Source organism: Larus michahellis, unplaced genomic scaffold, assembly GCF_964199755.1.
Source record: "Larus michahellis unplaced genomic scaffold, bLarMic1.1 SCAFFOLD_69, whole genome shotgun sequence".
In the NCBI taxonomy this organism is placed as follows: domain Eukaryota; kingdom Metazoa; phylum Chordata; class Aves; order Charadriiformes; family Laridae; genus Larus; species Larus michahellis.
This window is the reverse complement of record NW_027436445.1, coordinates 1002401-1014745: the sequence shown is the minus strand read 5'-3', so window position 1 is coordinate 1014745 and position 12345 is coordinate 1002401. Positions and strand designations below refer to the sequence as shown.

Here is a 12345-nt window from a genome sequence, read left to right as displayed (position 1 = left end):
AGTGGAACCCCTGCCTGTTCGGTGGCTCTGGAATGTGCCCCATAATGACATCACAGGCGTGGGGGGGAACAGGACCGGCCATGAGCCCCTCCACAGCCCCTCTGTGGGGCCGAGGTCTGGGTCCCCGTGGTCCATGTTGCCGTGGGGCGGAGCCGTGGGGTCGCTGGGCTCTGTGGACTTCCACACAGGAGAGGAAAGAAAAGATGGACACAGCACTAGGCACCGTCTATAAAAGACTCCAAGCTTTTAAAAGAAAGCAAAGAAGGGGAAAGAGACATTTGGGAAACAGGAAAACAGACAGAGAAAGCAAGCCTTCGAAACAAGTAGCAGCGTATACTGCTCATTGTAACACTTTATTGCCATGACCATCTACCCTAGCTAGAAAAGAAAAATTCTTGCCAGCCTCGCGTTGGAAGCTTGGTACCTGAAAAACACTTGTGTTTAACAGAAGCTCTCTCAAGAGCTAGCAGTTTGAAGCAGCCACGTTACCAGGTTCAAGGCCCACATCTCCTCAGAGCACAAGTCAGTTTTGCAAAGCCAGCCAGAAAGCTGAATGGAACCTAAAATGCAAACCGCCTCTTTCCACCAATGCCAGTAAAAACACCACAAATACAGCAGTATTGGAAGTTTTGTTGGAAATGCAGGAACTGCAACAAAATCCTAATCGTCTTCCCATTTAGTATTTGATTTTCAATCCCATACAATAAGAAAAAATGCAACGCCATTGGCAGTCTCCATAAAAGACACAATTCTAGCAGATAGGACCACATAGGAAGATATGTAGAGCTCAATACAACTTGGGGGGGTTCCCATGGGTCCTTTGGGATTCCCTATGAGGGATATTGAGGGTTTTTTGGGTCCTGTGGGTGGGATTTATAGAATCATAGAAAGGTTCGGGTTGGAAGTAACCCTGAAGATCAACTAGTTAAAACCCCCTGCCCTAGGCAGGGACACCTCCCACTAGTGGCTACCCTGTTTTCACAGGTTACCCCAGGGAATCCGTTACCCCTTGTCCTATCATTACCCTCCCTGATGAAGACGGCCTCCCCAACCTTCCTGTCGGCCCCCTTTATGGACTGGAAGACTGCTATAAGGTCTCCTCCGTGATTCTCTTCTCCAGGCTGAACAACGCCAACTCTCTCAGCCTGTCTGAATTACTTTTTCTATTAAATTTGTTTCTCTTTCAGCCCTCCTGTTTCCGTGATTTTTTCCCCATTCCCTTTCCCAGGTGGGGGGGGGGACATCGGGTGATGGACTCCTTGTCTAAACGACAAGAAAATGGGGGATGTGCAGAGCTGGCCTGCTCCAACATCTGCTCCAGCAGGCTCGCCTAGAGCAGGTTGCCCAGGACCACGTCCTGCTGAGGCTCGGCTCTCTCCTAGGAGCTGCGCCATGCGCTCAGAGCCAGGGCAAGACGTAGCCAGGGCTCGGTGGCCAGCAAGGGCTAAAAGTCCTTACGCAGCCACCGTCCCCTGCGGCTTGCTGTCCCCTGCGGCCAGCCGTCCTCCTGGCACACTGTTTGTGGGGCAGTTTCCTCAGCCCCCGCCAGCTCATGGCAATGCCAGGCATTCCCTTCCACGCTGGGCACCGTAAATGCCTCAGCTCACCCAAAAAGCTTTGGAAGCGGCTCCAAGAGCAGCCGGAGTGCTGAGGCTCTCAGGCATGCTAGTGGGATAGTGGGGATGCCCGCAGCGTGATGGAGGAGGAAGGGGGAGCCCTCTCCCCCTTGGGAGGGAACGATTTTGCTCACAGGCTGGTGTGGCTGAAGCCTGGCCGGCAGCTCAGCACCACACAGCCGCTCCCTCGCTCCTGCGCAGTGGGGTGCAGGGGGAGCGTCGGAAGGGGGAAAGGGAGAAAACTGGTGGGTTAGAAACCAGGAGAGTGGAAAAGAAAGCCCAAGGAAAACAAGGGATGCAAAAGAAAGCACTTGCTGACCAGCAAGCCAGCGATGCCCAGCCAGGCCCCGAGCAAGGGTAGCGCCCGCCAACCTTTGCCCGCCCCCCACCCCACCCAGTGGTAGGGTGTGGGATATCCCTTTGGGCGGTAGGGGTCAGATGTCCCCGCTCTGTCCCCTCCCAGCCTCTTGGGCACCCCCAGCACACTCGCTGGCTTGCAGTCTGAGGAGCAGAAAAGCCCTCGGTGCCGCGCAAGCACTGCAAGAACTAGCGCACCCCGGGGCTCTCCGGGCTCTTTTCCGCACAGCTGCAAAACAGAGCCCCGCACGAGCTGCTGGGAAGAATTCTCATCATTAAGCTCGAGAGACGCTCAAGGTTCATGACTTGTTTGGCACCCTTTTAGAACCCTCCCGGCCTTCACTCGCCTATGGCAGCGCTTGAGGCTGCTCTCGGTTCTGCCAGTCCCCCTGGGGCAGGAGGGTCCCAGCCAGACCAGCCTCCAGACGTGCCAGGCCCCGCAGACCTGGGCAAAAGGCCCGAGCAGAGAAGAGTTTCCCTTGGGGCGAGAGGATGTGTTGGGCTCAGCTGGCAGAGGAGAAGCTCAGGCAACACTTCAGCAAATGGCAGATGCCCAAGTCCCTGCTGAGGTCTTCTGCTGGGATGCCCACAGAAAGCAGGATGGGTGACCTTGGGCGGTCCATCACGGCTGCCACCAGTGCTGAGCCGGCACGGGAAGGTGTCCCCTACAGGCTCTCGGGCCGGGCATCGTGGAAGCAGCTGCCAGGTCTTTTGGCCCACATGGACATTTCCTGATTTCTGGGTGTCCCTGTTCCAGGTTTCACTGCGTTGACCGAGAAACTCGTCCAGAGGAGCGGCACGGACAGAGGTACTGATGAGCTGGTGCAAACGCTCAATGAGTACCTGTGTGATGTTTTGGAAGGTAAGAGCTGTGATGCAGGACTGTGTGACATCAGGGCGTGATGGTGGAGGGTGGAGGCAGCCAGGTCCTGCCTCCTTGGAAGGGCTGGGGCTTTCTGTGAAGAACAACAAGGGCAGAGAGGGTCTGCTGGCAGGTCAGCACCAGCGCGGGTCCTTTCTGCGCCCCGCTGCGGACGAGGAGCCACCCGCTTTCTCAGCAGCCACCTCGGTGCCTCTGGCATGAACAGCCGGCTCAGTGCTGCGTCAGGGCCCAGAGCAGGCTGAGGGCATCCAGCAAGTGCCAGCGCACCAGAGACGTGAGGATGCTGGCTCTGACACGTGCATGTGCGTTTGTGCGACCCTCACGAGCCCCTTTCCACAGGGAAGATCTTGGCCCTTCCGAGCTGACCATGAGCACATTGTGGGCTCCCCTTTGGCAGCACTGTTAGAGCAAAGCAAGAGAGTCCTCGCAGACAATGAAGGGTCTGGAGCATCTGTCCTGTGAGGAAAGGCTGAGAGAGCTGGGCCTGGTTCACCTGGAGAAGAGAAGGCTTGTGGGGGGACCTTAGAAACGTGCCTACAACCTGAAGAGAGGGTGCAAAGAGGACAGAGCCAGGTTCTTCCCAGTGGTGCCCAGTGTCAGGACCAGAGGCCACGCCACGGGCACGCACTGAAAAACAGGAGGTTCCCTCTGTGTGTCAGGAAACACTTATTGACTGTGAGGGTGACTGAGCACTGGCAGAGTGTTGCGTGAAAAGGGGCCAAGCGGTTTTGGCAAAAGATGAACCCCCTTGCGTTCTAACACTCCTCACCGAGGTGGGAGGCCAGGTGCAGCTGGGTTTAAATTCTGAGTGATGCCCAATTCAGCACTATCAGTCCAATCGCGTTTAATATGTATTAAACTGTCATGATTTGGATACACTAATAGTGGACTGCACCTTCAGTCTAGTCATGCTCATGAACTAGCACAGCCTCTCTCAAGTTTTTGGTCGTGTTCAGTGAGAAAGCGAAATGACTAGCTACTTAAACAGTGAAGTTTATTTAAACAACAGATATACAGGTTCTTTAGGATTGCCGGTGATAAATACACTGTCTGCAAAGCACGTGCAAATAAAGATATTGTTAAGTATACAAAACGCGCGACAAAATTATAAATGATACAGCCTGGCTATAAATGTAGGGTAGAGATTCTCTAGAGAAATTTCTAAGTCCCCGAGAAAGCACTCGGTGTAATCGGAGTCTTACCCAAAGGCGTCCCTATGCGGGGGAAGAAAGGCTCAGCCCATCGACTGATCCCGGAAATCAGCGATGGAATTCTTCGTGATGGTGTCTTCCCTGACATCCCCTCTCTCTTGGGCTACTTTATACTATTTTTTGTCTTCAAGGTGGAGTTTGAGTGACTTTAGTCATACGTACTTTTATTATGATTAATGTACTCAAGGAGGAGTGTTCACACCTCGGGGGCAGATAGCCTCCGGGATGGAGGTGTGTTTTGGTACATTGTGGTGAGCAAAGTTCGCACAAAGGACAGCATTTCATCAACATTTGACGAAATGTTGGCTTGGGTAGTGTGTAGGCCGCTTATCTGTTCCGTAGTACCATCTCGTCCCCATATCTGCTATTCGTCAAAAGGGAAGGCCACGGAACATGCTTGTTCCATTCCATCCCTCGTGTAGTTTCACAAACAACCTTGTACAGGGAATCACAGATGTTGCATTCTTCGTGTGCTAGCTGCGGCTGTATTCTACCTCAAAAGCCTCTTGATTTTATGACTTTCCTTAATGTGTGAACAATGCTGTATTTTTGTATTCTTGGCCAATTTAGTAATTATTCCACACAGAGGTTGCCCAGGGAGGTTGTGGACTCTCCCTCCTTAGAGCTATTCTGAAACCATCAGCCACCGTCCTGGGCAGCTGGCTCTGTGCAGCCCGGGTTGAGCAGTGGGGTTGGACCAGATGGACCCCAGAGGTCCCTTCCAGCCTCCACCTTTCTGAGGTTTGGTGGCATCTGGAGGCCCTGCCTCCCTGTCTGCTGTGCGGGTACCAGGGCTGTGGCCACCGTGAGCCTGGGAGAGAGGCCAGAGCGATGTTTTCCTGAGCTGTGCCCCACGGTGCACCCTTGCCCCGGTGCTCCTCCCCAGGCAGAGGGTCTTGCTCTGTGGCTTCTGGAAGAAGGTGTCCACATGACTCTTCCTTTTCTTCCCTCTGTACGCAGAGTTCCTGATTTTTGGAGGAGACATCTTGAAGTTTGCTGGTAGGTTCTTGGGACTACAGTGGCGGCCATTTGCTCTGCTCTCCTTCTCAAGAGGCTCTGCGCAGCGCCTTGAGCCAGCTCTTTGGCCAGGCACGCACCCCTCCAGCAGTGCCCTCTCTCCAGTGCTGCAGCTGCAGAGGAGCGCTTGGGGCAGGTGGTGCCACTGCTGCTGGCCGGCTGCTGCTGTGGCTTGCCCGGGAGAGGAGAGGTGTCCCGGTGCCCAGAACGTGGTCCTCCAGGATGATGGCCTCCCACAAGCCCATCTTCCTCCACACGGCGGCTGGTTTCTGCTGTCCCTGCTGCTGAGCGTAGGTCAGGGAGAGTCAGGTCTCGACAGAGCCTTTACCTTCCCTCCCTTTCCCCAGGAGATGCTGTGCTGCTGCTGTGGAGAACACCACCCCAGGAGGTGGCCAGGACCATCAGCCTGGTGCTGCACTGTAGCCGGCAGATCCAGAAGAAGTATGGAAGGTGTGACACGGATGTAGGGCAGAAGGTCCAGCTGAAGATAGGTACGGGCGCTGTGCCAGACGCAGATGTGTGGCACTCTCCCGTGCCACAGGCTGCTTCTGGTTTGCTGGGCTTCTGGGGCAGGCAGCTGGGGATGACACCCAGCATTCTCAACACATTCTCAGTGTCGACTTGGTTTGTCTATTTCTAGACGCACATTTCAGGGACTCGTGTCAGCATCTCCCCGAGGAGGAGGGAGGATGTTCTGCCCCTCCGTAATGCCCTGTCGTGGTTTAGCCTCAGATGGCAACAAAGAACCACGTGCCGCTCGCACGTGCCTTCCTAACACAGGAAGGATCGTAAGAAAAGGCAAGACTCTTGGGTTGGGACAAAGGCAGTTTAACAGAACAGCAAAGGGAACAGGCAAACAACAACACGGACAGGGGAATATACAAACGCGATTACGGAACCGCCGCTTCCCGCCGCTCGCCGACCGGCCGGACCCGGGACGCCCCAGCCCGCTTTTAAGCAGCAACTTCCTGCCCCCTCCCCCGGCAGCTCAGGGTGGGCGTGGCTCACATGGCATGGAATACCAGGAAAAGTTAACCCTATCCCCACCGGAACCAGGACATGCCCATCTCCCCACTGGGCTTCAGATGAGCTTCTGAACATCCGAGATGCTGGGGGCTGTAGAGTTCCAAATGTTCCCTGTGTCAGTTCTGCTTCTCCTTCTCCCCAGGGATCTCTGCAGGGCCCATGAGCCTCCTGATTTTCGGAGATGAGAGCTGGCAACACTTCTGCATTTTTGGCCTATGCCTGGCTGAAGTTCGTGATGCCGAACAGGTTGCGGGTGCAGGTGAAATTGTCCTCTCGGCAACCTGCTGGGAGCTCTGTGAGCAGCACCGGCTGAGGACCAAGTGTCTTGCAGGTGCAAGACCTGTGCAGGCAGGTGGATGGGATGGCCTCGAGAGCCATTCTGAGGGCCTGGGCCTGGCCATGAAGGAGGGAGGTGTCGGAAAGCTGAGGGGATGAATGTGGAGAGAGTTGTAGGTGGGAAAGCGGGCAGGCAGCTGAAGCTCTTGTCCTCCCATCTCAGGGGTAACCATGGGCTGGGCTTGCTTGCTTTGATGGGTCGGGAGGCATTGGGAGGGTTTGAGCCCCGGCAGCAATGTCCTCTGTGGGCCATGGAGCTGTGGTTGCTTGGAGATGGGCATGCTTGGAGAATGGCTGCCCAGCTCCGGTGCTTCTGAGGAAGCACTGCTGTCCCATCCAGCCAGGTGGGCTCCTTCTCCCCTTCTCTGGGCAGTGATGGTGGAGGGCAGGCTCTTTCCCCTGGGACTCCTGGGGAGGCCAGTGGCAGTGCTTTCATTCTGTGTGTCTTCAGGTGACGGGCATGGATCCGATGCCTTGTTCCAAATGCCAAAAGACGCCTTTACGCAAGCTTGTACAAGACCCAGTGAGCCACCGCTCAAAAAGGGAAGGTGAGTGCCCACTTCCCCTTGCTCTGTGATTGTCCCGAAAGGTGGGGCTTTGCTGTTTCAGGGGCCAGAGAGGAACCACCTCCTCCCTCTTCCCTCTGTCCGTTAGCACTCATGCTGTTGGGCCTCCCAGGGCAGCGGCTGCTGCCGCCTCCTCCTTCCAGGGGAGAGCTCTGCCCTCAGCATCTGGAGGTGGCAACATGAGCAAGCGCAGAAGACTCTTTCTCCCTCGATTCCAGGGCCAGGCCCTGCTTTGCAACAGCTTGTAGTCCCGTCTGCACAGCGACTACCTGCATTTTCTCTCCTCAGGTGCCATGAGGCCTGCACTTCTCTTGCCCAGTGACCTGAACGCCGAGGATGTGCTTAGGAAGTACATACCAGTCGCTGCTCTCGGGAAGGCACGGCAAGGTCACCACTGCTGGGGACTGCATTTTTGGAGGGCAGAAGAAGTGGTGCCTTGCAGAGATGGAGTTCTCACAGGAACAGACCAATCAAAGAAAATGCACCCTGAGACAACAACGCGGGGAAACTGAGCCCAGGGGTACTGGCGCTGCACCATTGTCTGCGTTGTCCTCAGAGAGACATGGGTGGCAGGAGGAGGACTCCTGTCTCTCTGTCTTTTCCATGGCCATGGTTCTAGATGTGCTGTGGACACGACGGTGGATTAAAGGGGAGATTCCCCTGAAGTCCCTGGAGCATCCCTGGGGTCTCCCCTCATGTCCGGACCGGTCCCCAGATGGCGTGTTAATGGAGCAGCCTTCTTTCCTTTGTCATTTGTGTTCTGACTCGGCGTCTGCCTGCCGCAGGCTGGGCGGCCTGCCCGCCCTTTGCACTGAGAGGAGGATTTGTCCCTTCCTCTGCTAGTGCCCGCTATCGCCAGCACGCCTGCTCTCCCTCGGTACTGGTGTGGGCAGTAAGAGCCCGGGAGAGCAGGCTGGTGAAGCCATCGTGCTCTTGTCTTCCAGCTCGATGCAGGACTGCCCATGGACCTCCTCTCTGAGCTACAGCCAGTCACCTGCATCTTTGTCCAGCTGCAGCTTGCTGCAGATACCAGCACGGAGCATCTCAGCACCATCCTCAAGGAGGCCATCAGGATGATGCTAGAAATCCTCTCTCCTCACAAGGGTCACATCAACAAAGTCCTCCTGTGTGATAAAGTGAGCGAGGGGGAACAGTCGCCTCCCCCAGCGCCAGAGGGCGGGCAGTGAGCACGAGGGAGAGACTCCCTCTTGGGCGCTGTAGCAACACGTTCCACATCCGTCCTGGGCAGGGCTGCACGTTCCTCTGCGTGCTGGGACTCCTTGGAAACAAGCTGCCCTGCGAGAGCCTTCACACCTTGCAGAGCGCTCTGGAGATCTTCAACTCGTGCTCCGCCATGCTCGAGGAAACAGAGTGAGTGTGTGGTGGGGGTCGGCGGGGTGCGTGCTGCCTGGGATGGCGCAAGGGGGCTTCCCAGAAAAAGATGTGCCTTCTAGTTTGCCCTCCCTTGTCCTTGGCAGGAAGGAGGCAGTGCCCTGAGAAGGTGGCAGGCAACCCCTGGGCTCAGCCCACGGCAGACAGATGGAGTCCCTCCAAGCACGCTCTGCTGGCCACTGTGCTGGAAAGAGCCCTCGTGAGGGCCAGAGGCCCCTGTGGCTAGAGGCAGGCCCTTCTGGGCCACTGGCCCATGAACGGGGATGGGGCCCAGCCACCTGATCCCAAGTGGCTGTCATCGCCAGGCGGTGACATGGCGGGCGCCTTCTTCTCTCTGTCTTTGTTCACGAGAGGGCTGTGGCCCTGCACGTGCTCTGCCCCTGCCCCTTGTCCCTTGCAACCTGCAGGTGTTGCACCCCTGAGCTCTCCACGTCCCCGAGACCCACGCTGGCAGGGCAGGACAGCTGGTGGCCCAGGCTGGCACCGAGGGGAGGTGTGGGAAGGGATGAAGCCGAGTGGGCAGGACTGCACCTGGGGCGCTGCTCAAGCCCTGCTGTTTCTCTGTGTGCCAGGACGATGTCTGTGGCAGTTACCAGAGGGATGATGTTCTGTGGAGTCACTGGCCACCCGCTGAGACACGAATACACAGGTATTGGCCTGGAAGGGTGCCGCGGGGCTGGTGGCGCAGGCCACACCAACGCGTGCTCTCTCTCTGTAATGCGTGCCTTCTCTTTGGCGGTCCTTGGCCAGAAGGTGAACTTGGCTGCCCGGATGATGGTGCACTGCCCTGGGCTGGTGTCCTGTGATGCAGTGACCTACGCCGCCTCTCGGCTGCCCACTTCCTACTTCAAGGAGCTGCTGGAGAGAGAGATGAAAGTCCTCAGCCAGCCTGGCCCTGTCTATCAATACATGGGGGTCACCAAGGAGAGGTGAGTGTCCTCTGAGACAGTCGGAAGCCCTGGCGCTTTTTGCCCCTCTCCGCTGCTGTCTCCAGCTGCTGAGAGAGCAGGAGTGAAACCACAGGGATGGGGAAGGTTTGTCTGTCTTGGTAGACACAACCTGGCCTTGTGGGCTCGGTCTAAAGGGCTTTGGGCTGTGCTTTTTGTGCTGTGCTTGCTCCACCACGTGCCCTGGGAATGCTGACCCAAGGAGACTTTTGTCCCAGCTGCTCTGAGCAGGAAGCTTTGGGCATGTCTGGTCCCCATGGGGAAACATGGACCATCGGGACACTCTTCCTCAGGTCTTCCTGCAGAAATCTCAGCTCTTCTTCTGGGACAGGATTTGACCTTCCCTTCAGAGGGTGGTTTGAAGGTTATCATTGCCGTCTCTTTGAAACTGTGGGAAGACTTGAGCCAAAGGTGCCAGTTGCTTGGCATCCCAACCCCTTCAGGGACACAAGTCCTCCTTTCAAAGACACTTTGTGTTCTTGGCCAACATGGTAAAGCTGTCTTTTAGCCAACAGCACGCCCTGGCTTCTTTCACTTGTCTTCTCCGATTTCTCTGGGTTTGGCCTCTGGGGATGGACTCTTGATATCTTCTTCTGTCCCACTGTCACCGTTGGGCTTCTTTACGCTTGAAGCTGTGGTAGTGTGTCAGCTTAAACTTTGGCTGGGAAAGTGTGCAGGGGATAACACCCTGCTCCAAAGAAAAGCCGGTACCCGAGGAGCACCTCCTTCCCTGCCACGCCAGGCTGCTTCTCTAGGTCCCCTGGCTTCTCACCAGATCATTGACTTGTGTTGTCGTTTCCCCTGCTTCTAGCATCTTTGGCATGGGTCTTACCAAGAAGAGGTGGGAGTACATCCCCTTGCTGGGTAGGTGGAGAATGCCTCGCTTTTTTGAAGCCCAGGTTCTTCCCCTTGGTAAGTTTTAGTGCCTTGCTGTGAAGGAAGAGGCTTTTACCAGGGATGGTGTTGCCTGCAGCAGCCCTAAGGAAGCGTCACCTGTCTTGGTCTCTGCTTGCTTGATATTTTTGGGGTGGAAATCGAGGTAGGGTGCCTGCTGCTCCCTGTCGTCTTCCAGACCTGGTAGGAAGGTTCCTTTCAACTGTGGAGCTGCTCACAGCCTGGGGGCTAAACTGATCCCTGTCTTTGGGGTCAGGAAAGAGATTTCCTTCTGCCAAACCAATGGAGAGTTTTGCTCCTCCTTGTACTCCTCAGAGTTCCTTTCTTGGCAGCATCTGCGCAAAGACATGGGAATGTCAGGACGCAGGGGATGCCTGTATTCGCTCGGTGTCTTGCCGAATGTTTTGGGCCCTGTTGTGGGTTAACCCCGCTTGGCAGCTCAGCCCCACAGAGCCGCTCACTCCCCACAGTGGGACGGGGAAGAGAATCGGAAGGGTTAAAGTGAGAACACTGTTGTGATGAGATACAGACAGCTTAATAGGGAAAGCAAAAGCTGTGCACACACGCAAAGCAAAATCAGGCATTCATTCACTGCTTCCCATGGGCGGGCAGGCGTCTCGCCATTTCCAGGAAAGCAAGGCTTCATCACGTGTGACAGTGACTTGGGAAGACAAATGCCATCACTCCGAACGTCCCCCCCTTCCTCCTTTCCCCCGGATTTTCTTGCTGAGCACGGCGTCATATGGTCTGGAATAGGCCTTTGGGCAGTTGGGGTCGGCTGTCGCGGCTGTGCCCCCTCCCAGCTTCTTGTGCACCCCCAGACTGTTTGCCAGCGGGGCGGTGTGAGCCACGGAAAAGGCCTCGACGCTGCGCAGGTGCTCTTCAGCCATAACTAAAGCATCGTTGTGTTATCAACAGCAATGTTTGGTCACAAATCCAAAACATAGACCTGTACGAGCTATTGCTGAAGAAAATTATCTCTAGCCCAGCCCAAACCAGTACGGTCCTGATGACACTGCCTTAGCTACTGGGAGGTGCTGTGGGGCTCATGGCACAGCGAGGAGATGCTTTGAGTCTGTTTGGGACGCAGCTGCCTGAACCAGCTGCAGTCCTCCCTTCCAGCCTTGTGCTGGATCTCTGCGGGGAGTCGCGTGGGGCCAGCGGAATCTCTGTGCCTGTGGGATAGGGGAGAGGGCGAGGGGGCTGCACTGTGGGGCAGGGGGCCAGGTGGCCCTGCGACCACTCTGAGGAAGGCAGAGGTGCCCAAGCATGGATGAGCGGGTGGGAAGGAGGCCTGGGTGCCAGCAGGCTGGCCAATGTGGTAGCGGGGAGGGAAGCTGCAGTGGAGGGTGCCCGCAAAAAGGACGGCTCTTTGCTTTTCAGCATGCTCCCAGCAGCTCGTTTTCTGGTTTGTCTTCGCAGGTCGGAAGCAGGAGACTGACCTCTTTGTCAGCTGCTCGAATGCCTACAGGGATTCAGGCCAAAGGAACATCCTGGCGTTTGAGGACACGATGGGCTCCGGAAAGAGCCACTTACTTGCTGAACTGGCCTCTTTAGGCCAGGATGCTGGCCACAGATACAAGTTTTCCACCTGTAGCTTTGGGACGCTGCCCCTGCCCATCCCCTGACAGCCGTGGAACGCTCCAGCCCCTCTGTCAGGGCGCCTGGCCCTTGGACTGCAGCCTCCCGACAGAGCCTCCTGGAGACACTGCCTGGGAGCACCTGCGTGCTCCGCTCCCGCCTCTGCCTCTTTGGGGAGTTGGAGGTGGCTTCTGGAGCCACGGCCTTTCCTCCTTCACCCCTGGGTCAGGCGCAGATAGAATGAAAGAGCCCAAGCTCAGTGCTTTTCATCCCACTCCAGACCCAAGAGACAGCAGGGCTGCCTGTCTTGGAAGCCCTGCTCACCCTCGGCCTGTTTCCCAGAAGGAGCACGGGGGCCTGTGCTCTGGCAGGCGGACCGATAAGGTCTGGAGCCCAAAGGCAAAGCTTCCGAGCAGGAAAGTGGCTGGAGAGAGACTTCATAACATTCCCTCAAGAGACGGAGGCTAAATCTCGTCCCCTGGAAGACAGTTGAGAATCCACTGGATTCCCCTCAGAGCA

At 56.5% G+C, this 12345-nt stretch overlaps 1 protein-coding gene across 1 annotated transcript in view; it reads left to right on the top strand.

Moving 5' to 3' along the window:
• Window positions 1–8366: 8366 nt before the first annotated feature.
• LOC141737443 (uncharacterized) overlaps window positions 8367–12345 on the top strand; it is a 29551-nt gene continuing 25572 nt past the window's right edge. The window contains exon 1 of the mRNA XM_074572139.1: window positions 8367–8383. Coding sequence (XP_074428240.1) covers window positions 8367–8383 — 17 coding nt within the window. The remainder of the gene's footprint in view (window positions 8384–12345) is intronic.